Source organism: Callorhinus ursinus, unplaced genomic scaffold (genome assembly GCF_003265705.2).
Source record: "Callorhinus ursinus isolate GAN/ISIS: 27379988/994484 unplaced genomic scaffold, GSC_fseal_2.0 scaffold9, whole genome shotgun sequence".
Classification (NCBI taxonomy): domain Eukaryota; kingdom Metazoa; phylum Chordata; class Mammalia; order Carnivora; family Otariidae; genus Callorhinus; species Callorhinus ursinus.
In genome coordinates this window covers 39042967-39065331 of record NW_027397071.1, presented here as the reverse complement: position 1 = coordinate 39065331, position 22365 = coordinate 39042967, and the positions used below count along the sequence as shown (strand labels likewise).

Sequence of the window (22365 nt, the reverse complement as noted above, 5' to 3'; positions counted from 1 at the left end):
ATATATATATAATATATATATAACAGTTTCAACCAGAATACCGGCGTTTTGTAGTAACGTCGTCCAAAAGATTAAGGATCATGCTTTAAAACCCTTTCCAATAAGTGATTTGAGTATCCCAGAGCAATTAACAAGCAAGCTGAAGCACCAAGATAAAGTTGTGTCCCCCTAGTGACCTCTAGAGTGGCGCTAAGCTCCCACAAGCAGGACTGAGGGGAAAAGCAAGAAGCATGTCAAAGCCGAGCGCGCTGCAGTAACCTAGCCGTTATATTCAATAATGTACCGGTTCCCATCTCAGAGGGCTGGTCCTGTTTTATATAACCCTAACGCCAATAAGTCTCCGCCTCCTGGCCAAGAGGCCCATTGAGTCGAAATCCAACTTCAAGCACCTTCCCTTCCTCCTCCCCAAGTTGCTGAGGTCCGGCCCCCCACCCCCCAGACGCACAGCCATCCTCCGCGTGCGCGGTAAGGAACGGACTTGCACCTCTCTGCAGTGCTGCAGACAACCTCTCGGCCACTGCCGGTTCCCCAGAGAGAGCGCGGGAGCGGGAGGGAGCCGGAGACCTGCGACGTCTACGAGTCCCCGCTTCAGGCGCCTGAGGCCGGTACACCAGCTCCCAGGGCGCAGCGCTCTGCGAGTCCTGGGGACGCACCCCTCCGCCCCGCCCCCCTCCTGCCACGCCAAGCCCGATGCTGCCCACGAGGCTCCCTACCGAGTGCAGCCTTGGACCACCCCAGCAACAAGCTCTTCTTTGTCCTTTCTGCCATCGCTTCTCCTCCCCTGAACTTTCCAACTTTGGAACCCCCGGTTCCAAAGGAGCAACAGAGGGGGACACTGCTCGGCCAGAGTCACTGCCCACCTACCCAGGTCGGGAAGGGGGAAATAGAGCCTGCAGGGACTCGGCTGGTAGCAACTCCTCTTGACCATTGGGCAAAAGGAGAGGCAGACAGCTATTACCTCCTCAGGATGGAGGTTGGGGAAATGGATGCAGAACTTGTCACCCTGGGGATGAAGGGGCGGTGGGAGGGGGGAGCTTGGGAGGAGGGAATAGGAGAGACCAAGGAAAAAACTCACTCTCTCTCTCTGGCACACACGCGCGCGCGCGCATACACACACACGCACACATGCAGCCTGTTTTCCAAAAGGACGAGACGCTACGAGCCAAGAGTCTCTTTTCTCCCCACTGCCCTCAGGGGGGAACGCGCAACAGATACCCAAGCTCTCCGAGTAGGAAAGGGGTGGGGTGAGAGAAAGAATCTCCAGGTTTCCGCAGGTTAGAAAAACGGGACAAACTCCTGTCAGAGTCTCCCTGGAGGCAAAGGGAGGTAGGTGCAGCAGCGCTGAGGTCCCTCCACCTCCCCGAGAAGGCAAACTCTTCCGCTGCAGGCAACCTTCCACCTGGCGGAGTCTGGATGTAAACAGGCAGGACCGAGGGGCGGACCGCGGGTGGCAGGTGGGATGGGCCGACATGAGAACAGAGCGGAACTCACCCTTGATGCTGGGGGGCTCTCTCTTCTTGGCCATCTTCTGCCCCCGCCCCTCCCCCAGACCCCCCGCGCGTTTCCTCCGACTGCCGCCCAGCTCCCGGAGCCCGCTCGGCGGTTTCCAGGCGAGCTCTCGCCGCGGCTCCCCGCTCAGCAAGCTCTTTGTTGCTGCGATGGCATCTGCGAGGCGGCGGCGGCGGCGGCGGCGGCGGCCCGGCTGCGCGCTCGGCTCGGCTCGGCTCGGAGGGCGCGGGCGCCGCCGCCCCTCCGCTCTCGGCCGCGCAGCGCTGCGAGCCTCGCGCTCGCGCTGCTGTGGCCGCTGTGGCTGCGGCAGCAACTGTTGATGCTGCTGTGCCGCTCCAGCTGCTGGAGGGGGCAGCGCAGGGTCCCCGGCGCGCCCGCCCAGAGCTGACCTCCCCCTTGCCCACACTCCCTCCCTCCCCACTCCCCCACACCGGTGTCCCGTCTGAGCCGCCAGCTCCAATCCAACCAGTGACGGCGCCGTCATCTAGCAGCCGCTGCTGGAGAAGGCGGCGGCGGCGGCGGCGGGGAGCTGCTGGGGGAAGCTGGGAGCCCTCGGCTCTCTGGGGCCAGGAAGTGGAAAGCCTGGCAGCCCGACTCTGGTGAAGCCCGCATTCTGCCTGCCTGCTTTCCTCCGGGTCTCCGAAACCCCCTCCCCAGCGGCAGGACGCGGTGTGGGGGGCAGGAGGGGGGGCCGCAAAAGACACCCGTCCCCATAGGCCAACAAGAACTGTCGCCAACTGCAAGAGAACAAGCACGGGCACTAGCGACACGGCCCAGCCACCGACCTCCCCAAAAGCCTCCTCCGGGGCACCAATTCCGAACGAGCCTTGGGGCACGCGGATGCCTCTGCCCCTCCAGAACCAAGAAGGGAAGAGGAAAACTGGAAGCTAGTGGAAAGGGAAAATTTAATTCCAGGGGCAGCCCACCTCCAGACACTTGGAAGAATGACCTAGTTCACGCCCTAAACCTCTTTGTAACGAGAACTCAAGACAGTTCCCTTGGGGCTGTGGGAATAGAGGGAAAAAAACTTCAAGCTCTCAGATGTTGGAGGGCCTGGGATGGGGGGTGGGGTGATTTCTTGGCCTCAGGTACAAATTTTGTCCCGGTGACTGCATTCTTTCCCTCCCTGACTGGGGGTTTGGGAAGTTTTCCTTTTCCTGGAGGAGCTGTTCTCCTCTGGCGTGCTGATCAGAGAAGGAATCTCACCAGTGTCCCAGGACTGCAAGGGCATGCAAAAGTTTAAGACACGTCTGAGAATGTAAAGGTAGTAACCAGGCTTTAAAAGAAGGGTAGAAGGGGTAGAATGGGTAGGGGGTTACCGGTGTAGAAAAAGAATACAAAATCTTTTTTTTTTTCCCTTTCCAGGAGCTGAGTTTTCCCTTAAGCCTACTTACTAATTCACAGTGATCTTATTAACACTTCTTTCCTTTCCCTCCCTACATTTCCAACCTACTGATTATCGAAATATCCAGTGATTCCATTCAGTACCACTAGCCAGAAGTTGCCCCAGCATCAGTGGTGTGTAGCAGAAAGAACACTGGAGTCCAAACCCCTGGCTTTGAGTTCTGGCTCTGGAACTTCATGGCTCTGAAAACTTGCAGAAATCCTCTCTTCTTCTGTTTTCTGGTTTGTAAAATATCATCTCAAAGATTCCTTCCAGCTCTAATAAATGTCCTGTGATTTTTTGTATCGCAAAATCATAACACGTTTTTTGCACTCTTTCTGAATTTAACTTTACATCATGTATTGAAGTAAGTAATCTGAAGAACATGTGAAATACCCAATCCCTCTCACACCAAAGGCATGCATTGGATATAAAACACAAATAGCAAGCTTATTTTAATTAGCAAAATAGGCCCAGTCCCTGATTTAATTCAAAACTACTCTGTCGGGGTACCTGGCTGGCTCAGTCAGTAGAGCATGCTATCCTTGATGTCAAGGGTAGTGAGTTTGAGTCCCACCTTGGGGGTAGAGTTTCCTTTAAAAAAAAAACTACTTTGTTATCTCTTCAAACTCTTAAGGTGTGCAAATATTAGGCTTGTAAATATTCTTAGTCCATTTTATGTGTTCATATTTTATCACTAAGTACTAATTATTGCCTTCATTAGAATATCATTTATTAATTATTTTTACATCCTTTATTTCATTTAATCCCAATCACACACCTGTGAGTTTAGATTGCAGGTCCTGTCTTCCATGTTTTATAGGTAAGAAAATGAGATTCATGAAGTTTCATTGACTTGTACACAGCTCCAGGACTTTGACGCAGCTCTTCTAACTCAGTACCAGGCTCTTCCCATGATACCAGCCTATGAAATAAAATCTTTCTGCTTCAGATCAGGGAGAGGTTCCTTTTTTCTATTTACTCCTTCCATGGTGTCAATACTATTCTCGGCAGAGGGCACTCAAAGATTTAGTTGACAAATTATGTCTATTTTTTTACATATGGATATAATTAATATGTTTTTACACTTGTTGTACTTCAAGGTGTTTTTACATGCATTTTCTCAGTTGAAGGTCACAACTATCACGGGAGATCATCAAGAGGTTTATTCAGCCCCACCGAACAGATGAGGAAACAGACTCAGGGACTTTAGAGTCACAACACCTTCCAGGCCACGTGTTGCCTGATTAGCCCGCACTGCATATTTGTGTTTAACAGTTGCAAATAGAATGCCTATTAAAATGCATGACACAAGCAGTCTAAATACGTATACTGTACTTAGTGAAGGGTAGGGATTGTGCAACAGTCCCAGGTTACCTTGTAGGAATGGAAACCTAGAGATGTCAGGATTTTGATTTTTCAATAGGAGTCAGGAACCCAGATTTCCAGTTAAAATATCTTTGTTGGTGTTGGTTAACACATAAAACAAAGCAAAACATGGCAGGCCTAATGGGCCACATCTGCCAGTAATACTGCAGCCTACAGGTTGTGACTCTGTTTTTACCATCTGTGGTCTGTTTTCACCATCTCATCAATTGAGTTTTATCATCAGAGAGAGATAGAACCTAATCCTTGGGTATAGTTCTGATTCTGATGGTATCTACATGTCCTCAGAACTAGAGATTATCAAGATTTTGAATCCAATCAATCATGATTTCTAAAGAGAGATTTCCAGAGATTGGTGTTTCTAAATTTCTGGCTGTTCTTAGAGCCACCAATAAGAATCACTACAAATAAATAATTTTTAAGTCATGTGTGATTCTGCTGGGCATGAGGAAAATTACACATTTTATTTGATGATGAAGATGATGATGATGAAAAGAAGGAAAATATTGGCCTAATCTCTATTTCCCTTACAGAAATGTTCTGAATGAATCCTTTCAGAAAATAGCCACGGTGCTAAAATGGCAACTTTAGTTAAATGTAGTATAATCATTCTTCTTAGATCATTCTAGCCCTGTCAAGACTCCCTGCAGAGTAAAAGATAATCGTAATAGAGGAAAGGAGCAAGTGAGCTCAACAGGGTAAATGAGCTTGTCATACATATTATACTAAAGACCAAAATGAAAATATATTTCATACTACACAAAGCATAATTGTCACTAATTGTATGTTACTGCAATTGCAGTAAAAAGGTTGAAAAATATAATCATCAGAAGAGTGTTTCTTGCTGAAATATTCTATCCTGAATGCCTAACTATAAATTAACTACTACAATTGAGGGGAAATGAAATAGGGGAAAAAAAGCCCTAATGATTTTAATCATTTTAATACCAAATGATGTCAAAAGATCTGAACTCACTCCACTTTTGAAAAAAATCTTGCATTTTTAAAATTGACGTGCAAAAAGAAAAAATAATACCTCAGCTGAGGTTTTAAGGGAACCTACAACTCTGTGACTAGAACTAAAAAAAGGTTAAAAAAAAAAAAAAAAGAAAGGATGGTGGGAAGAGAATGGGATAGTCAACAAGTGCACTAAAAAAAAATCCTGGGGTGCCTGGGTGGCTCAGTTTGTTAAGCCACTGCCTTCTGCTCAGGTCCTGATCCCAGGGTCCTGGGATCGAGCCCCGCATCGGGCTCCCTGCTCCGCGGGAAGCCTGCTTCTCCCTCTCCCACTCCCCCTGCTTGTGTTCCCTCTCTCGCAGTGTCTCTGTCAAATAAATGAATAAAATCTTTGGGAAAGAAAAGACATGTCTCTAAAGCAAGGGAAATAAAAGCAAAACTGAACTTTTTGGACTTCATCAAGATAAAAAGCTTCTGCACAGCAAAGGAAATAGTCAACAAAACTAAGAGGCAACCCACAGAATGGGAGAAGATATTTGCAAATGACACTACAGATAAAGGGCTGGTATCCAAGATCTATAAGGAAGTTCTCAAACTCAACACCCAAAAAAACAAATAATCCAGTCAAGAAATGGGCAGAAGACTTGAACAGACACTTCTCCAAAGAAGACATACAAATGGCTAACGGACACATGAAAAAATGTTCAACATCACTAGCCATCAGGGAAATATAAATCAAAACCACAATGAGATACCACCTTACACCAGTTAGAATGGCAAAAATTAACGAGACAGGAAACAAGTGTTGGTGAGGATGTGGAGAAAGGGGAACCCTCTTACACTCCTGGTGGGAATGCAAGCTGCTACAGCCATTCTGGAAAACAGTATGAAGGTTCTTCAAGACGTTAAAAATAGAACTACCCTATGACCCAGCAATTGCACTACAAGGTATTTACCTCAAAGATACAGATGTAGTGAAAAGAAGCAGCACATGCACTCCAATATTCATAGCAGCAATGTCCACAATAGCCAAACTGTGGAAGGAGCCGAGATGCCCTTCAACAGATGAATGGATAAAGAAGATGTGGTTCGTATACACAATGGAATATTACTCAGCCATCAGAAAGGATGAATACACACCATCTGCATCAACATGGATGGAACTGGAGGGGATTATTCTAAGTTAAATAAGTCAAGCAGGGAAAGACAATGGAGGAACCCAAGGGAAGGGAGGGAAAACTGAATGGAATTCTCAGTTTTTCAAGGTTTTTCTCCCTCTCGTTCTTTCTCTTAATCCTCTCATCTTTTGAGATCTGGGCACAGAAGTTTCTAATATTTTAGCAATAGCACACTGGAGGTGTTGTCCGGTCTATGTTGTCCTCTTCACACATGCATATGATGTCTGGCTGATGCATAGCTCACCTCATCTGTGCTCTGGGCGTTGGACTATATGTTCACTGTGACCCCTGCTAAAGAGACCAGGAGTCTGATCTCTTGGCATAAGCAATGCATGGTGATTGCTCTCAAGAAACGCAGCCATCTTCTCCTGCAGCCCAGGCTGTCTACATTGGTTTTCACTGCTGATGATGCTGCTGATCTTCTGAGACTTCTCAATATCCTCCATCTGGACCTCAACTCGCGAGTTGCCTCTTCATAGTTACCACTGTGATGTTCCCTTGAACAGAGACCTCTACTGAGATCTCCTCTGCTATGACTTTCTGGCAAATATGTTAACACTTTATACCTTTATATCTCTGAATTACCCTTTATAACTCTAAATTACCCTTTATATCTCTGCAGAATTGCTCAAGAACCTCTAGATTTTTTTTCCGCAATGTGCACCAGCTGTAAGAAACCAGCTACTGTTCTGCCTAATATACTATGCCATTTTTTGTTTGTTTGTTTCTGTGGCTACCCCATGTTAGTAAAGGGCTTCTTTTGGAGGCTTCTAACCTCTTCACCAGTGGTGCTCCCCTGTTTCCCCCCAAAACTATCAACCCACTGAGTTCCACTGTGAGTAAAGGACACTGTCTCATCTCTTCCTGCCTTGTCTCTTACACACACTCCTTAACTCTTTCTCTAGCACATTCTACTTTTCATATGGTGGGACTTCCTTGCATAGTATCTTCCATCCTTTCTTCATAATGGGTTATTGTAAAACTCTATTTTCAAATAACTAAACTTTCCTTTTGGTTTGGTAAAGGGACACTTTTGGAATTCAGATGCCTCTTTTACCTTTCAAAAAGCCTGGATTTCAAAATAATTGTTTCACCAGGGATTTGAGAAAGTTGGCTTTGAGGTTCAAAACTAAGCAAAGAGCCCTTTTCTCTAGCCCTTCTCAGAAGCAATGAATATAATGGATTCAGTGTGTAAGGAGCCATGGGGCACATGGTTTACAAAGAATTAAATATGCATTGGATTCCTAGGTCAAAAACATTATCCTCATTAGGGTTATCAAAAGACATTAAATTGGGATCTAACCCTGGCTGGCTTAGATGTAGAACATGCTACTCTTGATTTTAGGGTCCTGAGTTTGAACCCAGTGTAGACATTACTTAAAACACACACACACACACACACACACACACACACACACACACACACACGAAAACAAAGTACATTGAATTGACAAATCTGGTCTAGTCACAACTTCTCTACTGACATGATTTGTGACTTTGGATGACTAACATGATAAAAAAAAATAATAGCAGTAGCAATTACTGATATTCTGTTATGATGGCCAGTGATGCTGGGTCTTTCATTTCTTTTATTTACAGTTCTCCTGTCCCAGTCCCCCAGTTACTATTCTAAGTCTCCACCATTCCCCTCTAGTCTCTGGCCCCAGCCTTTTTATGTGAAAAAACATGAGCTCTTATAGTTTAAACTGCTGATGTGCTTTCTGACATACAGAGTTACTTTCCTAACTGATGCAGGTGGGTATAGATGCAGTTTGTAGATATGGTGGCAGAAAGCTGGAAAAGTTTCTAATGGCTTCTACTTTCTCTTGAAGTAGGAAATAAAGTCACCTGCTGAGTTTGAGGAAGTAAATAATGTATTTTGGAATCTAGTCAGGATAGGGATAGTTGTGACAAAAAGAGGAGGCTGATCGTCTCACTCTCCAGCTAAGATCACTGCAATACACTTCTACTGCTTATAGAAAAATGTCCCAAATCCTCAACATGCCTACATGGGAATGAGCTGACCCATGACTCTTTCCAGCCTCCTCCTCTTATGTCACTTTTCCCTTTGCTCTCTACACTCAGGCCATGCACAGAGTGGACTGCAAGATAGTAATCCAAATATATAGTTTCAATGAATATTATTTTCTTTCTTCCCATGTACATCTCCTCAGCATGACTTCTAACTAAAACTTTTGGGTTCTGTGAGCTTATTTTTCATTAGCTTGGCCCCAATTTTCTCTGTTACTAGAGATCCCACTACTGACTTGTCTTCTTTTCTTTTCTCCTTGAAGCTTGATTGGTCTCTTTGCCTCCATTCTCTCATTTCTCTGATCCGTGTTCACATTCACAGACGCCTTGGTCATCTTCCTATTACAGAGAGCAAAGCACATTACTCTCCTACTCTGAAAGTTTATATAATAGAGGCACAAGCTCCTTATGTCCTGCAAAGTTTTCCACTGTTTGACCTCTGCTTATGCTACCAGCTTCCTTTCCTCTAATTTTTGCCCTTAAATACTCTATGTCCTAGTCCAAACTGGACTCTTCAGAATTCTTTAAATATGTCAGGTATGTTCATATTTTCACCTTTAATTCACATTGCTCCTTCTACAATTTTTTTTTCACTTTCCAACTCTACCTATTAAAGTCTGATTCATCCTTAAAGCCCTGGAATATATGATATTCACTGCAATCTTCTAAGAAGTAGTTGCTCCTTTTGTTCATTACATAACATGTTGTTTGTGTCTCTGTCATTAATATTTATTTTATTTATCTTATATCTTAGTAAATTGTGTGGATGTCTATCTCCCTATTGACTAGATGGTTGACATTTTTGTCTTAGCCATTATAATGAGACCTTAGCTCCTAATTTACTATTAAGTAGCTCTTTGGCTAGAGCAGTGATGGATGGTACTGAAAGATAGGGTAGTTTGGGATTAGGTCAGGGAGCCCGTGAATGTCAAGTTATGAAGAAGAAAGGACATTAGTATATAATACATATTTAATGAATCCCTTTTCATTAATAGTGGTTAATAATCCAAATATCTTCCTTTTCATTCCACAGATTCTAACAAATTTTCCCATCTACATAGGGAAGGACATTTTTTCCTTTATCTTTAGAATGTCATTCATTCATTCAATTTTTCTTGAGTGTCTGCTACGCTGAATAAGAGTGGTGAGAGTAGGCATTCTTGTCTTATTCCTGATCTTAGAGGAAAAGCTTTCAGCCTTTTGTCACTGAGTATGATGTGAGCTGTGGGTTTGTCATACATGGCATTTATTATGTGAAGGTATATTTCTTCTATGCCAAATTTGTTGAGGGTTTTTATCATGAAATGATGCTGTATTTTGTCAAATTTTTTTCAGCATCTATTGAGAAGATCATATTACTTTTATCTTCCATTCTATTAATATGGTATATTACATTTATTGATTTGCATATGTTGAACCATCCTTGCATCCCAGGGATAAATCCCCCTTGATCATGGTGTATGATCTTTTTAATGTGTTGTTGAATTTGGGTTGATCATATTTCATTGAGAATTTCATAGAGATATTGGTCTATAGTTTTCTTTTCTCATAGTATCTTTATATGGTTTTGTTATCAAGGGTAATTCTTGCCTTGTAAAAAGAGTTTGGGAGTGCTTTGTCCTCTTCAATTTTTGGAAGAGTTTGAGGTTGGCATCAATTCTTTAAATATTTGGTAGAATTCACTAGTAAAGCCTTCTGCTGCTAGGCTTTTCTGCACTGAGAGTTTTTGGATTACTGATTCAATCTCCTTACTTGCTATTTGTTCAGATTTTCTATTTCTTCATGATTCAGTCTTAGTATATAGTATGTTTCTAGTAATGTATCCATTTCTTCTAGGTTATCCAATTTGTTGGCATATAATTATTTGTAGTAGTCTCTTATGATGCTATGTAGTGCTGTGGTATCCTTTCATTTCTGAATTTGAGTCTTCTCTTCTTAGTTCAGCATATCAATTTTGTATATCTCTTTTTAAGATTTTATTTTTAAGTAATCTCTACACCCAACATGGGGCTCAAACTAACAACCCCAAAATCAAGGGTCACGTGCTCTACTGACTGAGCCAGCCAGGGGCCTTTTTATATATCTTTTCAAACAACCAGCTCTTAGTTTCATTAATCTTTTCAATTGTTTTTTTTTTTTTGGTCTCTATTTCATTTACTTCCATTCTGATCTCTGTTATTTTCTTCCTTCTCCTAACTTTAAGTTTAGTTTGTTCTTCCTTTTCTAGTTCCTGGAGGTATAAAGTTATATTGTTTGTTGGAGATCTTTCTATTTTGTTAATATATGCAGTTATCACTATGAACTTTCCTTTCAGAACTGTCTTTGCATTGTCTATAGGTTTGGGTGTGTTGTGTTTCCATTTTCATTTGTTTCAAGTTTGTTGTTTTTTTTTTTTAATTTCCCCTTTAATTTCTTCTTGGACGCATTGGTTGTTCAGGAGAGTGTTGTTTAGTTTTCACATGCTTGTAGATTTTCCAACTCTCCCTTGTTGATTTCTGCTTTCATACTATTGTGGTTGAAAAAAGATATTTGGTATGATTTCAGTCTTCTTAAATTTGCAAAGACTCGTTTTGTGGCCTATCATATGGCTTATCCTGGAGAACGTCCTCTGTGTACTTGAGAAAACTGTATTCTGCTGCTGTTGGATGAAATGTTCTCTATATGTCTGTTAGGTCAATTTGGTCTAATGTATGGTTGAAATCAATGTTCCCTTGCTGATTTTCTGTCTGGATGATCTATCCATTGCTGAAAGTAGGATACTGAACTCCCTTCTTATTATTGTATCGTTGTCCATTTCTCCCTTCAGATCTGTTAGTATTAGCTTAATACATCCAGGTGTTCCAATGTTAGATATTTACCATTATTATATTTTTTTGATGAATTGACCCCTTAACATTATATAATGATCTTCTTTCTCTCTTGTTACTATTTTTGGCCTAAAGTCTATTTTGTCTGATATAAATATAGCTACTCCCACTTTCTTTTGATTTCCACTTGCCTGAAATATCTTTCTCCATCCCTTCACTTTGAGCCTATGTCCTCAAATCTGAAGTGACTCGCTTGTAGGTTGCATTCAGCTGGTGATGTTCTTTTTATCTATCCAGCCATTCTGTGCCTTTTGATTGGTGAATTCAATCCATTTACATTTATTTATTTATGATTATTAATTATTGATATGCAAGGACTTACTAATACCATATTATTAATTGCTTTCTAGTTGTTTTGTATTTTAATTATTTCTCTTTCCTCTCTTTCTTCATACCTTTGAGAATTGGTAATTTTCTGTGGCACAAAACTTCCCTCTCTTTATCTTTTGTTAATCTACTACAGGTTTTTGCATTGTGGTTACCATGAAGCTTACATCATAAAACATCTTATAGATAAACGAATTCATTTTAAGCCAATAGCTACTTAACTTTGATTGCACACAAAGGTTCCACCCCTTAACTCCCTCTTTTATGTTTTTGATGTCACAATTTACCTCTTTTTATATTGTGCATTTGTTAAATTGTAGGGGCTATAGTTATTTTAATAATCATTTGTTTAACCTTTATACTAGAGTTAAATGGTTAACACATTCTCATATTACAGAATTAGAGTTTCTAAGTCTGACTGTATATTTACCTTTACCAGTGTGTTGTATATTTTCATGTTACTAATCAGCATCTTTTCATTTCTGCTTGAAGAACTGCTTATAGCATTTCTTGCAAATCACATCTAGTGGTAATGAACTCTCTCAGGGTTTTGTTTGTTTGTTTGTTATTTGTTTTTTTCCTGAAGAAGTTTTTATTTCTTCTTCATAGCTGAAGGATAACTTTGCCAAATATTCTTGGCTGGAAATTTTTTTCTTTTAAAACTTTTGAACATATAATTCCACTCTCTCCTGACCTATAGGGTTTCTGCTGAAAAATCCACTGATACCCTAATGGGGATTCTTTGTAAGTTAACAATCTTTTTTTCTTGTTGCTTTTAGATTCTCTCTTTGTCTTTGATTTTTTTTTAAAGGAGAATTTTCTTTAATTTTTTTAAAGATTTTATTTATTTATTTGACAGAGAGAGACAGCGAGAGAGGGAACACAAGCAGGGGGAGTGGGAGAGGGAGAAGCAGGCTTCCCGCGGAGCAGGGAGGCTGATGCGGGGCTCGATCCCAGGACCCTGGGACCATGACCTGAGCAGAAGGCAGACACTTAACAACCGAGCCACCCAGGTACCCCTGTCTCTGATTTTTGACAGTTTCACTATAATGTGTCTTGGAGAAGTCATTTTACATTGAGGTAATGGAGTGATCTATTAGCTTAATGAACTGAGATGTCCAAATCTCTCCCCAGGTCTGGAAAATTCTCAGCTATTATTTCTTTAGATAGACTCTCTGTCCCATTCCCCCTTTTTCTCCTTCTGGAACTCCAGTTATTCTACTATGTATACATTGAATATATAACATACTGATAGATCATGTAGGTTATCTTCACTCTTTTTCCTTTTTTTTTTTCCTTTGTTCTGTTCTGACTGGATTATTTCAAAGTTCTTATCCTTTAGATCACTGTTTCTATCATCTGTTTGATCTATTCTGCTGTATCTATTGCATTTTTCATTTCATTCACTGAGTTTTTCAGTTCCGGAATTTCTGTTTAGTTCTTTTTTATGATTTCTATCTTACTGTTAAATTTCTCATTTTGTTCATGAATTGTTTTCCTGGTTTCATTGAATTGACTTTCTGTGTTTTCTTGTATCTCACTGAGTTTCCTCAAAACAGCTATTTTGAAGTCTGTATCAGCTAAATTGCACCATTTCATGCCTTTGAATTTAGATATTATAGCGTTATTATTGTATTTTGGTGATGACATGATTCGTTGATCCCTCATTTTCCTCAGAGTTTTTGCATTGCTGTTTTAGCATTTGAACAGCAGACACCTCCTCACATCTGTACCTGCTATTTTCTGGTGGCAGATTTTTTTTGTTGGTTCACCTTATATCTGGTCATTTCTCCAGCCTCGTATGGATACACCTGCTCCACACTTCTTGCTCCATTTTGTGGCATAATTATGAAGATTGTATGTTTTACCTGGCTCTTACAACTCACCAGGCTAACTGCTGGAAACTTCTCTTGTTTTTCAGAAGGTGAAGCTACAGCTCAAATTTGTGGTTTCTCCCTGGTTCATGGACACTGGCTTATTTTCTGAAGGGACTCCATTTACGGGAGCTTGGTCCTATATACTGCACTCAGGAGGAGGCACAGAGTGCTGGCTGTGGGTTTAGCACTCAGGGCATTGGGGATGCATGTGGGCGACTGGGGGTATCCTCAGATAAGTTTCTCCCAGTGGCTCATGGATAGGTTTCCTGCTGGAGTCCTGGATGCAGTCAGCAGAAACTGCATTCCTTTAATGCCCTTTTGATATTCTTATCTGTCTCTTTCCTGACCTCCCTCCCCCCATCAAGGAGGCCCTGCCTCAATACTCTGGGTGCTGCAGGAGAGAAATGGGCTTCTCCAGCAGTGTCCTGCACAGCTGAAGTAGCTGAACACACATTCATTGCTCTCGTTCCCCACCCCCACAAGGTAGGTCACTGTTGCTGGCTAGTTCAGCCCTACACTGTGTTGCCCTGGGGGAGGAGTGACACTGGCAAAGTTCCTCTTACCCTTTCTAATGCGTCCCATTTTGTATACTTTTTTGTTTGAATGGAATGCTAGAATCTTTCCTCTGGAAGGTTGAACTTCTATAAAGTCTCTCTTTTCCAATGGGTATCTCCCAAGTCAGGATTCTCCTGGTTTTCCTCAACCAGGGGAGAGAGTGAACATGACCAGTTCACAAGGTCCTGTTGGTTCCACAGACCATACCAAGATCTGTTTGCCCATTACCTGATGTACAGGTGGGCAAGACACCTCCTGGGTACCTTGGTATATGGTGCTAGACCCCACAACTCTCACAGAGGTACTTTTGTTCATGGATGAATGCCAAATTAGTTATTTAAGTGGGGGGGGGGGCAGAAGGGAGAGATATCTTATGATGCTGACATCACTGCCTTGCTTCTGAGTGTTTACTATGAAATGAAAGGGAAATTATAGTCCACCCAACTAAATTTCCCCAGTTTAAACATAAGGAATCTGAGACCCAGCAAATGAAATGATTTGGTGTAGGTTTTACAACAGTATATGGCAAAAAAAAAAAAAAAAAAAAAGACTAGAAGCTAATCTAACCCAAAGGGTTAGTTTCCTAACCCAAAGCTTCCCAATTTTAATACAAAATTCTTACACATTTGAGTATGTGATAGATGAACTGATGGCACCTTAGAAATATATGAGGAAAAGAGCCCTGATTACCAAATTCAAAATTCTAAAATATGAAAGAGGTTCCTCTTTACCTCAGGTCCTCATTACTTTATATCTGATTATATAAAACCTTCTTAACTTGTTTCATTGCTTTCATAGTTCCCTCTCTGAAAATTCATATCTCTCTCAGACCTCATGCCAGCTCCCAAACCTAAAATGAATGTTTCATTTCATTAGCCACCTTTTCAAAAATCCTGACTGTTCTCCATTGATTATAGAATAGAATATTGATTACAGGATAAAAGACAGGTCTAGATTCAAATCATGACTCTTCCCTGCCACTTTCTTTGATAAGCCACGTTTCAAGCAAATCAAACATTATGACCTTTAATTTCTACAACTAATAAGTGGGAATAAGAGAGCTCAAGGTTTAGGGGCTCCTGGCTGGCTCAGCCGGAGGAGCATGAGACTCTTGATCTCAGGGTCATGATTTTAAGCTCCATGTTGCGTATAAAGATTACTAAAAAGAGGGCGCCTGGGTGGCTCAGTTGGTTAAGCGACTGCCTTCGGCTCAGGTCATGATCCTGGAGTCCCTGGATCGAGTCCCGCATCGGGCTCCCTGCTCAGCAGGGAGTCTGCTTCTCCCTCTGACCCTCCCCCCATCTCATGTGCTTTCTCTCTCATTCTCTCTGTCTCTCAAATAAATAAATAAAATCTTTTATAAAAAAAAAAGATTACTAAAAAGATTTTAAAATTTTTTTTAAAAAGAGAGTTCAAGGTTTAGATATTAGATTTCAACCAAATCTAAAAACCTCCCTTCCACATAACTTAATCATATGAATGGCAAATGGGGAAAAAATTTTAAAGCAGCAAAAACATATCAATAGCAATCAAACAAGGAGAAAAGTTGTATCATAACCTTAAAAAATTGGTGGCTATCAAGCAAGGAACGACACAGGAGCTTCTAAGAATTTACTGAACAATGTTCAGAGCAGTATGGCAAGGCTCTTAACATCATCCTCCAAAGGAGCACTCTATAGGGAAGATGCGCAAACACAATCCTAAAAATTCTAAAGCACCCACTGACAACCTGCGCCACAACATGGCAAAGAGAGATTCAATGAGATATGGGTAGCTCTTTGAAGAGAAGGAATTTTGAATGGGAGGAAAAGTCCCAACTACCTTTGTGTCCTCAGAAAAGGGAGCTATTGCGACCTTTTATTTTAGGATCTCCCAGCTGTGAGAAAAATGGGCAGGATAACAGAACAATCATAAACATCCAGAGTTCATTATCTCCAACAACAAACAGTGATTTAGCAGAAAGGAAGAAAAAAGAGAATAATTAGGACAAGACTCTCTGAGGAAAAGAACACGGAGAAGAATGCTGAATGCCTGAACAGAAGTAACCTACACATGTATTACTGATACAGGGTCAAAACTCTCCATTTATTACTTACGTTTTCCCCAGGAAGAAAAAGCCAGGGTTGGGAGGAAGAGAAATTGCTGTTGGGGAGAAACAGGTGAATATAGAAAGCGAAAATTGGTGACATTGAAGTAGATAACCCAATAAACAAAACAAAAGTTTAGATTACTTGCTCTAAAGGAAGCAAGAACCCAGGGCTTGATGATCATTAGAGGGTATAATCCAAAGCTCAATGATGTTTCTTAGTGCGATGAAGGCAAAAGTCAACAAATGGACTGAGTTTAACACAATACATTTAATAAACCCTGGCAAGCAGAGCCACAGGTCCTCCAACCTAAGCTGTATACAGCCACAGTTGAGCTCTTCCCTTCTCCCTGAACTTAAGGTAATAGAAAAGCAAGTGGAATTCACCCCAACTATAGCAGAGCAAACAGAAGGTGTTGCTTATACTCAATATGAAAAAGATAAAACGAGCACAACTTTGCAAATACATATCAGTAAAAATAAATAAATGTGAGAAAGGAGAATACAGTAAAGAAACCATTCTAGAGGGGCGGAGCAAGATGGCGGAGGAGTAGGAGACCTGGATTTCATCTGGTCTCAGGAATTCAGCTGGATAGGGATCAAACCATTCTGAACACCTACGAACTCAACAGGAGACCAAAGAGGAGAGTAGCAACAACTCTCTGAGCAGAGAAGTGACCACTTACTGGAAGGTAGGACGTGCGGAGAAGTGAATCCGAGGCGATATTCGGGAGTATAGACGGCGGGGGAGGGGGCCTCCCTCGGCCGCTTCTGGCAAGTGATAGAGCTGCGGAGCACAAAATTGGAACTTTTAGAAGTCGGCTCCGCTGACAAACGCGGCTCCAGTGGCTAAGCGGGGGGTGGAACCCTCGCGGGACAGTGTGGTCTCAGGACCCTCGGGGTCACAGAAAGACCAGGGGTGCCTGAGTGCGGCAGAGCTCCCAGGTATCGGAGCGGGGAAGCCGGCTGCAGAGACGGAGCTGAGGTGCAGGCTCTCAGCTCGGGGTTGCCATAAACTGTGATCCGCAGCCCAGTCGGGCCACTGCTCCTCCAGCAGGGACCCAAAAAGCAGCAGATGCGGGGAGACTCCCCTTCCTCCCCCGGGAGGAGCGGCACAGGAGCGCACTGAAGGGATCTGCTGGGTTTGGAGACTCCACACCAAGTCGGGTGCCAGAGACAGAAACACTCGGTCACGGGCCGGGTGAGCATGGAGTGCGGCCAGAGACTGGGGAGACGGGAGTGACTGCTTTTCCCTGGGGGCGCACTGAGGAGCGGGGCCCCGAGTTCTCAGCTCCTCCAGGTGGAGATTGGGAGGCCACCATTTTCAATCTCATCCTCCAAAGCTGTACCAAGAGCTTGCAGGGAACAAAAGCTCCCGAGATCAAACCCGAACCGATTCCTTAGCCCGGACCGACAAGGGCGGGGCAATTCCGCCTCCGGCAAAGACTTTTGGGAACCACGGCAACAGACCCCTCCCCCAGAAGATCCGCAGGAACAGCCAGCAAGCCAAGACCAAGTTTACTGATCAAGGAGAACGGGAGAACTCCAGCGCTAGGGGAATAATGCACATAGAATTCATGGCTTTTTTATCATGATTCATTAGTTTTTCAAAGTTAGTTTTTTTAACTGTTTTTTTTTAATGTTTCTTTTTCCCTTTTTCAACCAACATCTTATCAATACCTTTTTGAAAAAAAAATTTTATTTTTCATTTTTAGAGTCATATTCCATCCCTTCATAATAGATATCCTTATTTTTGGCATATATATATAAGTTGTTCTCTCTTTAAAATTTTGAGATGTTTTCGTCTAACAGATCAAAATATACCCTAAATCACTAGTGTATGGCTTTGTTCTAGTCTCCTGCCTGATCACATTCTCTCCCTTTCTTTTTTTAAACTTCTTTCTTTTTTCAAACAACTTCTTATCAATTCCTTTTATAAAGTCTTTTATAATTTTCATCTTTACAGTCATCTTCCATCCCTTCATTGTATCAACCCTTATTTTGTACATATATGTCTTTCTTTCTTTAAAATTTTAGGAGGCACTTTCTTCTAACAGACCAAAGTACACCCAAAATCTAGTGTGTGGCACTGATCTATGCACTAGCCTGATCATATTTGATCATATTCTGTTTTTTAGTTTTGTTCTGTTTTTGTTTGTTTTTCTTTTTCTTTTTCTTTTTCTCTTTCTTTTTTCTTTCTCTCCCTTTCTATTCCCCTGGTTTCAGGTCTTTTCTGATTTGTTTAGAGTATATTTCCTGGGGACGTTGTTAACCTGTTAGCATTTTGTTTTCTCATTCATCTAGTCTCCCATGGACAAAATGACAAGATGAAACAAATCACCTCAGCAAAAAGAACAAAAGGTAGTACCGTCTGCCAGGGACCTACTCAATACGGACATTAGTACAATATTGGACCTAGAGTTCAGAATCATGATCTTAAAGATACTAGCTGGGCTTGAAAAAAAACATGGAATTTATTAGAGAAACCCTTCCTGGAGAAATAAAAGAACTAAAATCTAACCAAATCGAAATCAAAAAGGCTATTAATGAAGTGCAATAAAAAATGGGGGCACTAATTGCTAGGATAAATGAGGCAGAAGAGAGAATCAGCGATATAGAAGACGAAATGATGGAAAATACAGAAGCTGAGAAAAAGAGAGATAAACAACTACCAGATCACGAGGGCAGAATTCGAGAGATAAGTGATACGATAAGATGAAACAACACCAGAATAATTGGGATCCCAGAAGAAGAAGAAAGAGAGAGAGGGGCAGAAGGTATATTGGAGCAAATTATAGCAGAGAACTTCCCTAATGTGGGGAAGGAACCAGGCATCAAAATCCAGGAGGCAGAGAGAACCCCTCTCAAAATGAATAAAAATAGGTCAACACCCCAACATCTAATAGTAAAACTTACGAGTCTCAGAGACAAAGAGAAAATCTTGAAAGCAGCTCGGGAGATGAGATATGTAACCTAAAATGTTAGAAACATTAGATTGGCAACCAACCTAATCACAGAGACCTGGAAGGCCAGAAAGGACTGGCATGATATCTTCAGAGCACTAAACGAGAAAAATATGCAGCCAAGAATACTATATCCAGCTAGGCTGTCACTGAAAATAGAAGGAGAGATAAAAATCTTCCAGGACAAACAAAAACTAAAGGAATTTGCAAACACGAAACCAGCCCTCCAAGAAATATTGAAAGGGGTCCTCTAAGCAAAGAGACAGCCTAAAAGCAGCATAGACCAGGAAAGGAACACAGACAATATACAGTAACAGTCACCTTACAGGCAATACAATGGCACTAAATTCATATCTTTCAATAGTTACCCTGAATGTAAATGGGCTAAATGCCCCAATCAAAAGACACAGGCTATTAGATTGGATTAAAAAACAAGACCCATCCATATGCTGTCTGCAAGAGACTCATTTTAGACCCAAAGACACCCCCAGATTGAAAGTGAGGAGGTGGAAACCCATTTACCATGCTAATGGACATCAAAAGAAAGCTGGGGTGGCAATCCTTATATCAGACAAATTAGATTTTAAAACAGACTGTAACAACAGATGAGGAAGGACACTATATCCTACTTAAAGGGTCTATCCAACAAGAAGATCTAACAATTCTAAATATCTATGCCCCTAACATGGGAGCAGCCAATTATATAAGGCATTTAATAACAAAAGCAAAGAAACACATTGACAACAATACAGTAATAGTGGGGGACTTTAACACCCCCCTGACTGAAATGGACAGATCATCTAAGCAAAAGATCAACAAGGAAATAAAGACTTTAAACGACACACTGAACCAAATGGACCTCAAAGACATATTCAGAACATTCCATCCCAAAGCAACGGAATACACATTCTTCTCTAGTGCCCATGGAACATTCTCCAGAATAGATCACATCCTAGGTCACAAATCAGGTCTCAACCGGTACCAAAAGATTGGGATTATTCCCTGCATATTTTCAGACCACAGTGCTTTGAAACTAGAACTCAATCACAAGAGGAAAGTCGGAAAGAACTCAAATACATGGAAGCTAAAGAGCATCCTACTAAAGAATGAATGGGTCAACCAGGAAATTAAAGAAGAATTAAAAAATTCATGGAAACCAATGAAAATGAAAACACAACAGTTCAAAATCTTTGGGATACAGCAAAGGCAGTCCTGAGAGGAAAGTATATAGCAATACAAGGCTTTCTCAGGAAACAAGAAAGGTCTCAAATACACAACCTAACCCTACACCTAAAGGAGCTAGAGAAAAAACAGCAAATAAAGCCTAAACCCAGCAGGAGAAGAGAAATAATAAAGATCAGAGCAGAAATCAATGAAATAGAAACCAAAAGAACAGTAGAACAGATCAACGATACTAGGAGCTGGTTCTTTGAAAGAATTAACAAGATTGATAAACCCCTGGCCAGACTTATCAAAAAGAAAAGAGAAATGACCCAAACCAACAAAATCATGAATGAAAGAGGAGAGATCACAACCAACACCAAAGACATATAAACAACTATAATAACATATTATGAGCAACTCTATGCCAGCAAATTAGATAACCTGGAAGAAATGGATGCAATCCGAGAGATGTATCAACTACCAGAATCGAACCAGGAAGAAATAGAAAACCTAAACAGACCTATAACCACTAAGGAAATTGAAGCAGTCATCAAAAATCTCCCAACAAACAAAAGCCCAGGGCTAGATGATACTTTGTGGAAAACCCAAAAGACTCCACCCCAAAACTGCTAGAACTCATACAGGAATTCAGTAAGTGGCAGGATATAAAATCAATGCACAGGAATCAGTGGCATTCCTATACACCAACAAGACAGAAGAGAGACAAATTAAGGAGTCGATCCCATTTACAATTGCACCCAAAACCATAAGATACCTAGGAATAAATCTAACCAAAGAGGCAAAGGATCTGTACTCAGAAAACTATAAAATACTCATGAAAAAAATTGACGGAAGACACAAAGAAATGGAAAAACTTTCCATGCTCATGGATTGGAAGAACAAACATTGTGAAGATGTCAATGGTACCTAGAGCAATTTACACATTCAATGCAATCCCCATCAAAATACCATCCACTTTTTTCAAAGAAATAGAACAAATAATCCTAAAATTTGTATGGAACCAGAAGAGACCCCGGATAGCCAGAGGAATGTTGAAAAAGAAAAGCAAAGCTGGCGGCATCACAATTCCAGACTTCCAGCTCTATTACAAAGCTGTCATCATCAAGACAGTATGGTACTGGCACAAAAACAGACACATAGATCAATGGAACAGAATAGAGAGCCCAGAAATGGACCCTCAACTCTATGGTCAACTCATCTTTGACAAAGAAGGAAAGAATGTCCAATGGAAAAAAGACAGTCTCTTCAGCAAATGGTGTTGGGAAAATTGGACAGGCCCATGCAGAAGAATGAAACTGGACCATTTCCTTACACCACACACAAAAATAGACTCAAAATGGTTGAAAGACCTAAACGTGAGACAGGAGTCCATCAAAATCCTAAAGGAAAACACAGGCAGCAACCTCTTCGACCTCAGCCACAGCAAGTGCTTCCTAGAAACATTGCCAAAGGCAAGGGAAGCAAGGGCAAAAAAGAAACAGTCAAGAAAACCAAAAAACAACCGACAGAATGGGAGAAAATATTTGCAAATGACATATCAGATAAAGGGCTAGTATCCAAAATCTATAAAGAACTTATCAAACTCAACTCCCAAAGAACAAATACTCTAATCAAGAAATGGGCAGAAGACATGAACAGACATTTTTCCAAAGAAGACATCCAAATGGCCAACAGACACATGAAAAAGTGCTCAACATCCCTCGGCATCAGGGAAATTCAAATCAAAACCTCAATGAGATACCACCTCACACCAGTCAGAATGGCTAAAATTAACAAGTCAGGAAACAACAGATGTTGGCGGGGATGCGGAGAAAGGGGAACCCTCCTACACTGTTGGTGGGAACGCAAGTTGGTGCAACCCCTCTGGAAAACAGTATGGAGGTTCCTCAAACAGTTGAAAATAGAGCTACCATACGATCCAGCAATTGTACTACTGGGTATTTACCCCAAAGATACAAATGTAGGGATCCGAAGGGGTACATGCACCCCAATGTTTATAGCAGCAATGTCCACAATAGCCAAACTGTGGAAAGAGCCAAGATGTCCATCGACAGATGAAT

General features: G+C 41.7%; 1 protein-coding gene and 1 long non-coding RNA gene across 14 annotated transcripts in view; one reads left to right on the top strand and one right to left on the bottom strand.

Annotated features, from left to right (window-relative positions):
• Nucleotides 1–22365, bottom strand: part of SLC44A5 (solute carrier family 44 member 5) — a 424280-nt gene that overhangs the window by 354251 nt on the left and 47664 nt on the right. For 6 of the 12 annotated variants that reach the window (XM_073896499.1, XM_073896498.1, XM_073896508.1 and 3 more), the window contains exon 1: nt 1492–1734. The exons of the other annotated variants lie outside the window; for them this stretch is intronic. In XM_073896499.1, the coding sequence (XP_073752600.1) occupies nt 1492–1525 (34 nt within the window). In that variant the 5' untranslated portion in view covers nt 1526–1734. Of the gene's footprint in view, nt 1–1491; nt 1735–22365 lie in introns of those variants that run through there. 12 annotated transcript variants of the gene reach the window in all.
• Nucleotides 2035–3840, top strand: LOC141373370 (uncharacterized). Of its 2 annotated transcripts, none has more exons than XR_012379277.1 (3): nt 2035–2773; nt 2982–3135; nt 3717–3840. It is a non-coding gene; the product is annotated as an uncharacterized lncRNA (long non-coding RNA). The 2 variants fall into 2 exon arrangements; XR_012379276.1 differs by having other exon boundaries at nt 2875–3135.